A 13,402-nucleotide genomic window follows, 5' to 3' on the forward strand; every position below is an offset into this window, starting at 1 on the left:
TTATGTACGTTGAGAGCATATGCACCAAGACAAATTCCTTGTGTGTCCAATCACACTTGGCCAATAAAAATTCTATTCTATTCTATTCTAAAAAGAAACAAGTGAAAGTAGTAACCGGGGCAATCCTCACCTACAAGGCCAACATAGATTGTTTCATGAAATGCCTGAAGGGATTCATTCACTCACCTGCTCATCAAGGCCAGAATCAGGTGTGGAACAGCGTGTGTCTTCCGTTGACAGATGCCGCACAGAGTCTCTAGACAAAGGGGTATGAGGACCAGAGAACAGGTCAGGACTGATGGGGCTGCGTGGTGGAGCATATAAATGGGAGAAATCTGAATGAGGACAGCAGTTTCCAACATCGGGTGACGCTGGCTGTGGAGTAGATGGGTTGCCCAACTGTGGGGTTGTCCGTCCATCTGTAGACCTGTACGATCTGAAATTAAAATAAATATATATAAGGATGGCAACTATTAATTGGTACAATCTTTCTTCAATCTCCTATTACATTCTCCCATCTTAACTCAGACATATTGTAAGTGAAGCATAGAAGCAATAAACGACACCGGGAAAGTCAAGAGTTACTTGCCAACGAAAAATCCCCTATGCCCCAAGAATCCTGGCATGGTCCTTATCATTTCCCTCCTCTTTTGGATACATCTCTGCCAATGATGGTCATGCTCTCTTCACACAAGATCCTCCTTCTTTCAGGAAAGGCTTACTCTTTTTTTTACACTTCAAACTCTCTCAAAACATCTCTCTTATGTCCTCCCTGCCTTCTGAATCTATACATCATCCACACAAACTCTATTTACTATTTCAAGAACTCAATTACAGTGGTGCTTTTAAATTTTATGAACCTTTTCAAGTTCAGTATGTTTATATAAATACAGTGATCCCCCGGTTATTGCGTCCCCGACCATTGCGAACAGGGTAATTCGCGATTTTTCAACCCGGAAGTAAACTCCACCATCTGCGCATGCGTGCCCTTCCACGCATGCGTAGATGGTGGAGTTTCCCCGCCGGGCAGAGGCTTCCCTGGGTCTTCCCCCTCTTTCTCTATGTTGCTTCTTCCTCTCTCACACTCTCTTCCTCCCTCTCTCATCTCTTTCTTTCCTTCTCTCTCTTTCTCTATCTCTCCCCCTCTTGCTCTCGAGCGGCCGCCTAGCAGCTGATCTGCTCGGCAGCGCAGCAGCAGCGAGGAGCCGAAGATCTTCGGCTCCTCGCTGGTGCTGCGCTGCCGAGCAGATCAGCTGCTAGGCGGACGAAGGAACCTTCCCTGGGTCTTCCCCGCCCGGATCTTCGGCTCCTCGCTGCAGCCGCGCGCCCCTCGCCTTCGCCTCACCTGGCGGGCGAAGGAGGGCGCAGCTCCGGCCGCTCGCCTCGGAGCCGGTCTGCCTCACTGCCTCCAGTCCGCGGCAATTCCCCTCAGCACGCTGCCGGATCCAGCGGGGGAGGGGGGGAAGCGAAGGCGCGGCGATGGGCAAGGGCTGCCAGTGAGCCTTCTCCGTCCCTTTCCTGCTGCACCGGTCTGGGGCCAAGTGGGCGGGGGGCGGCCGGGACCTCGCCTGTCTCCGCCGCCCGCATCGCCCCTCCGGCGGGCCGGCCTCCCCCACCCGCCTCTGCTGCAGCCGCCACCGCCTCCCCGACTGGCACAAAAGGGCCCCGCCCGCCCCGAAGCTTACCTTGCGGCGGGATTCCCTCCCCCCGCAGCCAAAACTAAAAGCCTGTCTCTTTTTTTTCTTGCGGCGAGCCCAAGCCGTTTCTCTCTCGACCGCAGCCGAGCTTCCCTCGGCCCCCTTTGGCCCCGTCGCCTCCTCCCCGCTTGCCTTTCCTCGCCAAGCGCACGAAAAAAAAGAGAGAAGGCTTCTACCAGAAGCCGGGTTGGGGGTTCCCATGTCGGCGGGGATGTTTTAAAACACCCGCGCGACTTTCCAATGAGTCCCGAAGACAAACGCGTTGTCTTCGGGACTCATTGGAAAGTCGCGCGGGTGTTTTAAAACATCCCCGCCGACATGAGGGGCTCGCTAGCACACCCCCAAACCCGGGTTGGGGGTTCGGGGGTGTGCTAGGGAGCCTCCCATGTCGGCGGGGATGTTTTAAAACACCCGCGCCACTTTCCAATGAGTCCCGAAGACAAACGCGTTGTCTTCGGGACTCATTGGAAAGTGGCGCGGGTGTTTTAAAACATCCCCGCCGACATGGGAGGCTCCCTAGCACACCCCCAAACCCGGGTTGGGGGTTCAGGGGTGTGCTAGGGAGCCTCCCATGTCGGCGGGGATGTTTTAAAACACCCGCGCGACTTTCCAATGAGTCCCGAAGACAAACGCGTTGTCTTCGGGACTCATTGGAAAGTCGCGCGGGTGTTTTAAAACATCCCCGCCGACATGGGAGGCTCGCTAGCACACCCCCAAACCCGGGTTGGGGGTTCGGGGGTGTGCTAGGGAGCCTCCCATGTCGGCGGGGATGTTTTAAAACACCCGCGCCACTTTCCAATGAGTCCCGAAGACAAACGCGTTGTCTTCGGGACTCATTGGAAAGTGGCGCGGGTGTTTTAAAACATCCCCGCCGACATGGGAGGCTCCCTAGCACACCCCCAAACCCGGGTTGGGGGTTCGGGGGTGTGCTAGGGAGCCTCCCATGTCGGCGGGGATGTTTTAAAACACCCGCGCGACTTTCCAATGAGTCCCGAAGACAAACGCGTTGTCTTCGGGACTCATTGGAAAGTGGCGCGGGTGTTTTAAAACATCCCCGCCGACATGGGAGGCTCCCTAGCACACCCCCAAACCCGGGTTGGGGGTTCGGGGGTGTGCTAGGGAGCCTCCCATGTCGGCGGGGATGTTTTAAAACACCCGCGCCACTTTCCAATGAGTCCCGAAGACAAACGCGTTGTCTTCGGGACTCATTGGAAAGTGGCGCGGGTGTTTTAAAACATCCCCGCCGACATGGGAGGCTCGCTAGCACACCCCCGAACCCCCAACCCGGGTTAGGGGGGTGCTAGCGAGCCCCCCATCTCGGCGGGGACATTTTAAAACACCCGCGCCGCCCCCAAGTAAAAACACCATCTGCACATGCGCAGAAGGTGTTTTTACTTCCGCAGCGCTACTTCGCGAAAACCCGCTCGTTGCGGGGGGTCCTGGAACGGAACCCTCGCAAAGAGCGGGGGATCACTGTATGACCTGGAATCTGAGCTGTTTCTCTATACATTCTAAAACTAGCTTAGAGAGAACCCAATTAAATGAATCAAAGACATTTTATGAAAGTGGTCCAAAGCTACATATCTGAGTATGTCTGTTTACAAGTATGAAAAGTTTTGCTTTCAATAACTAGTGTGCCTCCCTTGGGCAACAGTAACTGCAACTAAATGTTTCCATTAACTATTGATCAGTCTGCAAACAACCTGGAGAAATATTACCCATTCCTCTTTATAGAACAGCTTCAACTCAGGGATGATGGTGGGCTTCCTCACATGAACTGCCTACTTCAAGTCCTTCAACATTTCTATAGGATCAAGACCGGGATGTAGACTTTGCAATTCCAACCATTTTTTTGGTCATGCAACCTGTGTGTTTTTGATCATCGTCCTGCTGAATGATGCAGTTGAGCTTTAGAGTACAGTAGGCGTTTTTCTATAAAGTTTGCTGGTTTAATTCAGAATAGTTCAGGGGTGAAATTCAGCAAGTTCTGGCAAACCGGTAGCAGAAATCTGGGGTAGTTCGGAGAACTGGCAAATACTACCTCTGGCTGGACCCCATGTGGGTTGGGAATAGAGATTTTGCAATATCCTTCCCCTGCCACGCCCACCAAGCCAGTAGGGGGGAAAAATTGAATTTCATCCCTGGAATAATAGTTCTATCAAAAACGGCAAGCTGTCCTGATCCAGAAATGGCCAAGCAAGCCCAGGCCATGATCTATACCACGTTTTAAAAGTGGGAAAGATTTTCATACTGGAAGGCAGGATTTGTCTTTTATTAAACACTAGCTGATTACCCAGCATTGCCCAGGTATTTATTTACCACAATCTTGATTAGACAGGAAAAGGAATGAATTATATCTATAGTGTCAAATCCTAGCAATTTTATTTACAAGGTTTTAAAAGTACAGTGATACCTTGTCTTACAAACTTAATTGGTTCCGGGACGAGGTTCTTAAGGTGAAAAGTTTGCAAGACGAAACAATGTTTCCCATAAGAATCAATGGAAAAGCGATTAATGCATGCAAGCCCAAAATTCACCCCTTTTGCCAGCCAAAGCACCTGTTTTTCTGCTGCAGCATTGCAAAAACACCGAAGTCCTCGAAACCCCACCTCCGGACCTCTGTGCAATTTCAGTGCTGCAATTTCACTGAGGCTCCCCTCGCTGGGAAACCCCACCTCCAGATTTCCATTGCCAGCGAAGCGCTAGTTTTTGCGCTGCTGGGATTCCCCTGCAGCATCACAAAAACATGGAAGTCCAGAGGGGTTTCCCATGGAGGGGAGCCTCAGGGGAATCCCAGCAGCGCAAAAACAGGTGCTTCGCTGGCAACAGAAGTCCGGAGGCGGGGTATCCCAGCGGTGGCAGTGGGTTTGTAAGGTGAAAATAGTTCGTAAGAAGAGGCAAAAAAATCTTAAACCCCGGGCTTGTATCTCGAAAAGTTTGTATGACGAGGCGTTTGTAAGACGAGGTATCACTGTATAATGAATGACCTTGTTCAAATCCCAGCTACAGAACCTGTGGACAGCTGGGGGATTTAGAAGCGCCTCTGCCACCACTCGTTTTACCATTTCCTCAAACTGGGCCTGGGATTGAAACATAAATCTCTGAGCTGGGCCATTCCTCCACCCCATGCTGAAATAGACTGAGTCTCCTCTCTGACCTCCATACCTGGTTTGCCATGGTTGGGGTAGTCCGGTACTTCGCACGATGAGTTGGGGGTAGACGATCCACTTAGGCCATGGCTTGCTCAAAAGCCTCTGTACCAGCCTAATCAAACTCCCTTTGCTCTGTAGTCCTACTGTGTGAGTGAGGCTTAGGCCTGAACTGGGGCAAAGGACGATCCTGGGACCACAAACCGAAGCTGTTTCCTGTAAGATTGGACTACCACAATGAGGTGAGAGTCGGTGATCCACCTAGGCCATGGCATGCTTACTCAAAGCTCTCTGTATTGGCCTAATCAGGCTCCACTTCGTGGGCCTACTGTGTGAGCCTCAGTTGGGGCGTAGGATGATTCTGGGGAAACAGGCCAAAGCTATTCCCTGTGAGATTGGGCTGCTGCAGTGAGGTGGGGGCAAACAACCCGTTTAGGTCATCCCTCACTCTGTATTGGCCTAATCAGGCTCCCTTCATAGGCCTATTATGTGAGGAAGGCCTAGACCAGTGATGGTGAACCTATGGCACAGGTGCCACAAGTGGCATGTGGAGCCATATCTGCTGGCACGCGAGCTGTTGCCTTAGCTCAGCTCTTTGTGTGCCGACCAGCAGATTTTTGGCTCATAGAGAGGCTCTGGGAGGGCGTTTTTGGCTTCCAGAGAGCCTCCAGGAGGATGGGGGAGAATGTTTTTACCCTGCCCAGGCTCCAGGGAAGCCTACTGGGCCAACCAAAAGTTGGGAAACAGGCCATTTCTGTCTTCCAGAGGGTCTCCGGAAGGGCATGGGAAGCTGTTTTCGCCCACCCCAGGCATTGAATTATGGGTGTGGGCACTCAGGCATGTGTGATAGTGCTCTTTCAGCACCTGAGGGAAAAAAGGTTCGCCATCACTGGCCTAGACCTCTTCAGAAAAATGCTGAGCTAGGCTCAGTGTACAGAACATAACTGCTGAGCTATAGGCTCAATGTACAGGAACACGACCATTATTTCGAAAGGCTTACCCCACAGTATTTTTTACCAATTAGTAAGTCATATGTGTACCATGCTTGGTTGAAATTTCTTGAAGTGTTCCAGAGTGATGGTGGAATGAATGAATAAATAAATAAATAAATAAATAAACAAACACTTTATTGTCATTGTATGTATATACACAGTATACCTATACAGTAGTAGGTTGTTGCTGGTTCAGACCAGTTCTTTTAGAACCGGTAGCAGAAATTTACTGTAGTTCACTGAACCGGCAGCAGTGACCAGTGGTCCACGTTCCTGGACCGCCCTGCAGCTTGCAAAAAAGCTTCTTCACCTGCACGAAATGTTTCTGAGTGTTTTGCGTGAAATGATGGGGTCACATAATGATGTGAACCGGGAGGGAAGGTAAATGGAACCAATCCATGATACATACAGCCATTTATATATACATATAAACACTTTTTATTCCAGTCAAAATAAATATAATTTTGGTTTCATCAATCTCCAGAACATTCTTCTAATAGCCTTCAGGTTTATCCGGATAGTATTTTGTGAACTATACATGAGCATCTTTTTTGGAAAGTACAGTGGTACCTCAAGATACGAACAACTCGTCTTACGAACAACTCGTGATACGAACCCGGGGTTCAGAAAAATTTTGCCTCTTCTTACGAACTTTTTTCGAGTTACGAACCGGCGTTCGGAGACTGCTGGGAAGCCGCGCGGCTGTTTTAAAAGGTGACAGCCGGGCGGCGGGGCTTTCCAGAAGCCTCCCGAACGCCGGTTTGTAACTCGAACAAAGTTCGTAAGAAGAGGCAAAATTTTTCTGAACCCCGGGTTCGGTTCGGGAGGTTGCTGGGAAGCCCCCCAGCCCGGCTGTCACCTTTTAAAACAGCCGCGCCGCTTCCCAGCTGTCTCCTGAAGCCGAACGCCAAAGCCGAACTTCCGCGTTCGGAGACAGCTGGGAAGCCGCGCGGCTGTTTTAAAAGGTCACAGCCGGCCTGGGGGGCTTCCCAGCACCCCCCCGAACCCCGAACCCGGGTTCGGGGGGTGCTGGGAAGCCCCCCAGGTCGGCTGTCACCTTTTAAAACAGCCGCGCGGCTTCCCAGCAGTCGCCGAAAGCCGGTTTTTTGCGGGGGTTTTTTGGTTGCACGGATTAATTGACTTTACATTGTTTCCTATGGGAAACAATGTTTCGTCTTACGAACCTTTCGTCATACGAACCTCCTCCTTGCACCAATTAAGTTCGTATCATGAGGTATTACTGTACTGGCTTTCTTCTTGCAACCCTGCTGTGCACAGCATTGTTATTCAGTTTTCTCCTGAGAATGGTCACACAAATACTGATACACACTTATGAAAGATTGGCCCTTAGTTTCTCAGATATTACTCTGGGGTTCTTTGAACCTATTGAGGTCTCACTGCTTGAAATAAAAAGATACGGTAAAGTCCTTGTGGATTTTACTCGACTTGTTGTTGCCAATTAAGACGGAGGGGGCTCATTTCTGAGCCAGCACTACCAGAAGACATTTCTGTGTTCATGTTTGTCACAGAGTATGGTTACCTTTCCAACAAAGTGATACCTATGTATCTATTCACATATGCCCGCATTTGAACCGCTAGATTGGCAGGAGGTGGGGTGAGGACAGGAGCTCACCCTGTCACATGGCGCTTGCACCTAGGCTGCAGCTTTTCCAGCCAACAGACCTAGCATCTTAACCATCGCATCATTCCTCACTGACTGGAATACCAACTCCAATTTCTCCAACGAACTGATTTTTAGAGATTTACATATTTCTGCCAAATATAAATGTGGCTTTTGATTATTTTCCCTGATTAATAAATTAACAGGTATACTGTTTTTGACCCAATGTTTAATTGGGTTCTCCTTATCTAATTTTAGGACTTGTATGGAGAAGGGGCGTTGGTTTTACCTGCTACGCATCCTCTCATCAGGAGGAGCCAGAATTCGGTATGGGTTGTCCTCATCCATTCAGAAGGAGGACCGAGTCTGTTACTTTTTGCCGGATCTCCTCTCCTAGGACCCAGCTTTGACAAGACCAAAGAAGTAGACGTAGCTACCAACTGGACACGATCAACAACAGGTAGGCTCCCTTTCCTGAACTCATCCATAATGCAGAGACTACTGTACAAAAAGTCAGTTCAAGGAGAAAAAATAAGAACAACACAAGTCCAATGAACGAGGAGCAGGCATAGGACATCCTTTTGTCCTCCCAACAGTTCATAGTTGGGTTGCTCCAAATCCACCAAAGAATCTCAAATTTTCCAAGATATGGGAATATTAGTCAGGACTTTGGTGCCTGGCACTGGGTCCATGTCTGGGTAAAGCCTGCTCAAAAATCCACTAATGAGGGCCTGCCCAAGTACTGAAAGCGTGCAGATATGCCCTGTTGTACAGAAGAGGCTATTAACAGTTGCAAGGTGGCATGGTCCAGAGGAAGAGCGGTGCCAGCTGAGGTGGTTCCCGGCGAGGAGGACATGGCTGAAGCCCTGGAGGCCTGTGGAACCCCCTGAAGAGGGTGAGAGGAAGGCTGTGAGAGGAAGGCTGTGAAAGCCAGCTGAGCGCCAGATGTCTACTGTGCCCCTATCGAGAGTAAGATTGTCAGGGGTCAGCTGTTCACTAGATGGAGAGGTAGCAGCACCGTTCCCTGGAGCCTTTGAACAGGTGTCCCGAACCTGTGAACCCAGGTATAGATGAGCTGAGGCTTGGTTGCATATCTTTTGCAGGGCCTTGTGCCAGCATTGCTCTGCCCATTCAAAGGTCTTAGCACCCCGAGGTGTATGAAAGACCCCTGTCACAGCATAATTGGAGGGTCCAGCCTGTTCATCATCTGGGGTGCGGCAATTTGTTTTGTGCTGCCGCTTGCCCCGCATCTTTTCCTTTAAAGAGGCTCCGATCACCATTTTGATGATTGAGTAGCAGCCCAAACTGGCCACCGCGACTGTCGAAGATTAATTGGCGGGCTGGCAGGGAGCCAACAAGCCACTGATACCAACCAGGACAAGCCCTATGCAGTCCAGCCACCAAACAAGCCTACAACGGGCTCAGGCCAGTCTCCGGTCTATCAAGAGCCTTTGGAGTACAATTTCAGATGCTGGTGGTGGGGAGAGATGCAAACATGAGCTCAAGCGTCAGCCAATAACATCCCAGACCAAGAAGGGCTGTAAGAATGGCAGCCACTGTGTTTGTTGTCAAACAGATTAATTGTAGCTACGTGGCAAGGGGGGAGAGTGGAAATGCCTCCCATTGGCTCTTTCAGCAAGTGGCGCGACACTCCTGAGAAGGAACAGCAGTCAGTGCACCCATCGATTTGGTAATCACACCCACCTGGGACTCCACCATCACACCATTCCCCTAATGATCCTTACAGCCATCCAGGAGCTCACCGCTCCAAAGGCAGAGAAGGGCCTAGCCATGGAGTACTAACACATGTCACTGCAGGAGTCAAGACTTGACTGCCAAGGGCCCAGATGGACTGTGAACACTGTGCTGTAAGTCTTTCAAATTGGTAGAAAATCTACTATGGGAAAGGTCACAAAATCCAGTTTTTCGAACAGTCCATGAGCAAAAGTCAGTATTTGGGGAGGGAAGAAAGGGTAGCTATGGCCATCCAGTCTGAAGCCTGAGTCAAAGCTAGGTCCTAGGGGGGCAGATCCGTCAAAAAGTAACAGACTCGGTCAGCGTTCCCCATAAGCTGTGTGTGTGTGCATGCGTGCGCCCCAAAATACCCCCCGTGCACCCTTTTCCATGGGTGCGTGCTCCCCATCCCCCTGCCAGCCCGTGGGGGGGGGGGTGTTTGCGGGGGCGGGGAGGCGCCGGCAGTAGAAGGGAAGGGAGCCGGGGCTGCCCCTGTCTCCCCACGGTGCCTCCGTCCCCTTTGCGCCCCTGGCCTCTCGGCCCTGCCCCTCGCCTGCCCAATCTGCCTCCTCTGCTCCTCCACCGCCTCCTGCCTTGGGGTGCGACTTCTCCCGCGGTGGGGGCTGCGGCTTCTCTTTCTCCACTTCTGCACTCCCAGCCAGGGAGCTGCGAGAGAGGGTTTTCTCCGCACGCTTCGGGAATGCCCGCCCCTCTCACAGCCCCTTTGCTGAGAGCGCTTTCGTCCCGGACTTTCAGCAAGGGGGCTGCAGTAGAGGCAGGGCAGGTGTTCCCAAAGCACTCGGAGAAAGCGCTCTCACAGCCCCGTCGCTGAGAGAGAGAGAGAGAGAGAGAGAGACAGACAGACAGACAGACAAAGTAAGTGAGAAAGAGAGAGAGAAAGGGGGGAGAGAGATAGCAAGAGAGAGAAGAGAAAGAAAGCAAGAGAGATAGAAAAAAGAGTGAGAGAAAGAAAACAAGAGAGAGAGCAAGAGGAGGAGAGAGATAGAAAGAGAAAGAGAGAGAAATGACTCTTGATTTAAAGCATATGGTAAAAAGCACCCAAATATTAACAGAGAAAAAAACCCCCAGTCGTGTGTGTGTGTGAACTCTTGAACCATTTCCAATAGCTCACCTGTTATTGGAAATGGTTCAAGAGTTCACATACACACACACACACAAGGGGGGAGGAGACAGGGATGGAAAAAGAGAAGATAGTAATAATAGTAACAGATTTTGGTTTTGTTTTATTATTAATTTCTTTTAATAAAAAAGAAGGAATTTTGTTTCTTATTTATTTATTTATTTGTTTGTTTGTTTATTTATTTATACTTCTATGCTGCCCAGTCCCAAAGGGACTGCCGCTCAGACACTATACTTTTCCACCCACACCGAAAAAAAATTAGAGGGAACACTGGACTCGGTCCTCATTCTGAGTGGAGGAAGAAAACCCATCCTGAACGCTGTTTCTACCCGTGATAGGGAATGCATCTTATTTTAGACAGTATCTAAGCAGAAATATTGAAGATTCAAAAGGCATAAACTGTTAAAAAGCACCTTCACACATGAAATAAAAGTAGCTGAGAAATCTTTTCTCTATCTCAACTTCCATTTTCCATCTCCCTCCCTCCCCCTGGCTGATTTATATTCCTCTGAAATTCAGGCTGTAAACTTCTTGGAACAGGGGGTCTATCCTATTATGTTGTAGTAGATATGATTCCCACGTCATGTCAGACTGTAAAGCTTCTGAACTCTTCCTGGAAAATAATGCTCCAGGTATCAGTAACACTCATACCAATGTAGATCTAGCTTCTTACTAAAGGATATATTCTCACTGGTGCAAACAACCTTAGTGCCAGGCAATGCTTTTCTGCAATCCCCACCCAGCCCCATTATTCATGCCCAAATGAGCTTTGTATCTCAAAAGGGATGTATTATTTGCTGCAATGCTGCTGAAAAGTTAACAGCGGGTGCTTATAACTGAAGTGTTGAGGTTGCTAAGCATTCTGCTTCTGAAGCAGCAGCCAGTCTTACCTGCTACCTCGTCGTTGGGGTGGCAAACTTGTACTCCACAGCCACCTGGCTCGCTCCATTTCCTCACACTTAGCATGGAGAGCAGCAAAGGCTGTATCAGACGTGTCCTCTACCTGAAAAAGTCATGAAAGGTTAGGATTGGAATAAAACTGAAGCTTGGCAAAACTTGTCCTACTGAAGCACTCCACAAAGGGGACAGACAGCTCTCCAAGAATAGCAGCTTTTTTCATCACAGGCCTACCTTATTAACTTCTTAAAATAGGCAACTTAAAGACTATATTATCTAGTTACTAACCTCTAAATTTAAGAAACTTGAAAGACACAATTTATCTAGCCGTAAAGCAAACTTTCTTTTCTCTGAGGAATTAATGAAGTACAGTGGTACCTCAAGATACGAACCCCTCGTCTTACGAACAACTCGAGATACGAACCCGGGGTTCAGAAAAAATTTGCCTCTTCTTACGAACTTTTTTCGTGTTACGAACGCCAAACCCGAACTTCCGGGTTCGGAGTTCGGGAGGCTGCTGGGAAGCCCCCCGGCTGTTTTAAAAGGTGACAGCCGGGCGGCAGGGCTTCCCAGCAGCCTCCGAACGCCGAACCCGGAAGTTCGGGTTTGGCGTTCGGCTTCGGGAGGCTGCTGGGAAGCCCCCCAGCCCGGCTGTGACCTTATAAAACAGCCGGGCGGCTTCCCAGCAGCCTCCCGAAGCCGAACGCCAAACCCGAACTTCTGGGTTCGGCGTTCGGAGGCTGCTGGGAAGCCACGCGGCTGTTTTAAAAGGTGACAGCCGGGCTGGGGGGCTTCCCAGCTGTCTCCCGAATCCGAACCCGGAAGTTCGGCAAAGATTCGGGGTTCGGGAGGCTGCTGGGAAGCCCCCCAGCCCGGCTGTCACCTTTTTAAACAGCCGCGCGGCTTCCCAGCAGCCTCCCGAAGCCAAACGCCAAACCCAAACTTCCGCGTTCGGCGTCTGCTGGGAAGCCCCGCTGCCCGGCTGTCACCTTTTAAAACAGCCTGGGGGCTTCTCGGCGGCCTCCCGAACGCCGAACCCAGAAGTTTGGGTTTGGCGTTCGGGAGGTCGCTGAGAAGCCCCAGGCTGTTTTAAAAGGTGACAGCCGGGCGGCAGCGTTTTTTTGCGGGGTTTTTTTGGGGGTTGCACAGATTAATTGACTTTACATTGTTTCCTATGGGAAACAATGTTTCGTCTTACGAACCTTTCATCTTACGAACTTGTCCCTGGAACCAATTAGGTTCATAAGACGAGGTATGACTGCACAGGGAAAAAGAGTTCTAGTCATATGCTGTCTCTGCTCATAAGTGGTCCTATATGACAACTGCTGAGCCCAAAATTTGGGTAGCAAGTCACTGCAGTCATTACATGAGACACTCCTATGACTGCCTTGCTTAACAACCACAATCCCAGCTTCCCCCGTTACAGTTGTTAAGCTACTTGCAGAGGTGCTTTAGGGGTGGGGAGGGCCTGACAGAGCCAATGCCCATTGGGGCATGGAAATTTGTTATCGTCTGAGTGGCCTCAGTCAATAAGACCTGATGGCAGACAGGTCTCCCCATCCCTCTACTACTCATGGGTCTACTTATTTTTCCAATTCATGCAACTGCTGACAAGCCCACCCAGTTAACAATGAGGTACAGCTACTATACAGGAAGCTATCTAATGCGATGTTTCAAAAGACCTTCAGAACACTGCAAGATATTCAGCAATGATTTAAGGTTCTATCTTTGGAAACATCACACTGGCTAGCTTTCTACAGTAACTGTGTCTCGCTTTGCTTAGAAACGCGTTGCAGTATCTCCATGGAAAGGGAAGGTAAGCAATTGGATAGGGAGAGGGTCCAAGCTTCTGGCTGTGACGAAGCAGGGGGAAAAGCTGATTGACCTAACTTGGAAATGCCTCCTGGTCTCTGATGAAGGGGACCTGCGGTTGCAGCTGGGCACGCACTTCCTTAACTCTTCTGCCCCCCCCTCTCTCTCTAGGCGGAATGATGGGGGAAGAGTGCACGAAAGACACAGCACCAGGAGAAGGAACTTTTGGGCTGCATGCTGTACACAAGAAGTCTTTCTCTCTTCAAAACCCGGCCAGAAATGAATCCTCGTGAGACTCATTGTGACTACACAGCCTCTTGGAGTGAAAGAGGAGAAAGATTTATTTCGTTCAGTGTGCA

At 50.1% G+C, this 13,402-nt stretch overlaps 1 protein-coding gene across 4 annotated transcripts in view; it reads right to left on the bottom strand.

Annotated features, from left to right (window-relative positions):
• KANSL1 (KAT8 regulatory NSL complex subunit 1) overlaps window positions 1-13,402 on the bottom strand; it is a 195,926-nt gene that overhangs the window by 4,002 nt on the left and 178,522 nt on the right. For all 4 annotated transcript variants that reach the window (XM_070729030.1, XM_070729033.1, XM_070729029.1 and 1 more), the window contains 2 exons: window positions 11,225-11,337; window positions 187-436 (listed from right to left, as the gene is read on the bottom strand). In XM_070729030.1, the coding sequence (XP_070585131.1) occupies window positions 187-436; window positions 11,225-11,337 (363 nt within the window). The remainder of the gene's footprint in view (window positions 1-186; window positions 437-11,224; window positions 11,338-13,402) is intronic.

Source organism: Erythrolamprus reginae, chromosome Z, assembly GCF_031021105.1.
Source record: "Erythrolamprus reginae isolate rEryReg1 chromosome Z, rEryReg1.hap1, whole genome shotgun sequence".
In the NCBI taxonomy this organism is placed as follows: Eukaryota; Metazoa; Chordata; class Lepidosauria; order Squamata; family Dipsadidae; genus Erythrolamprus; species Erythrolamprus reginae.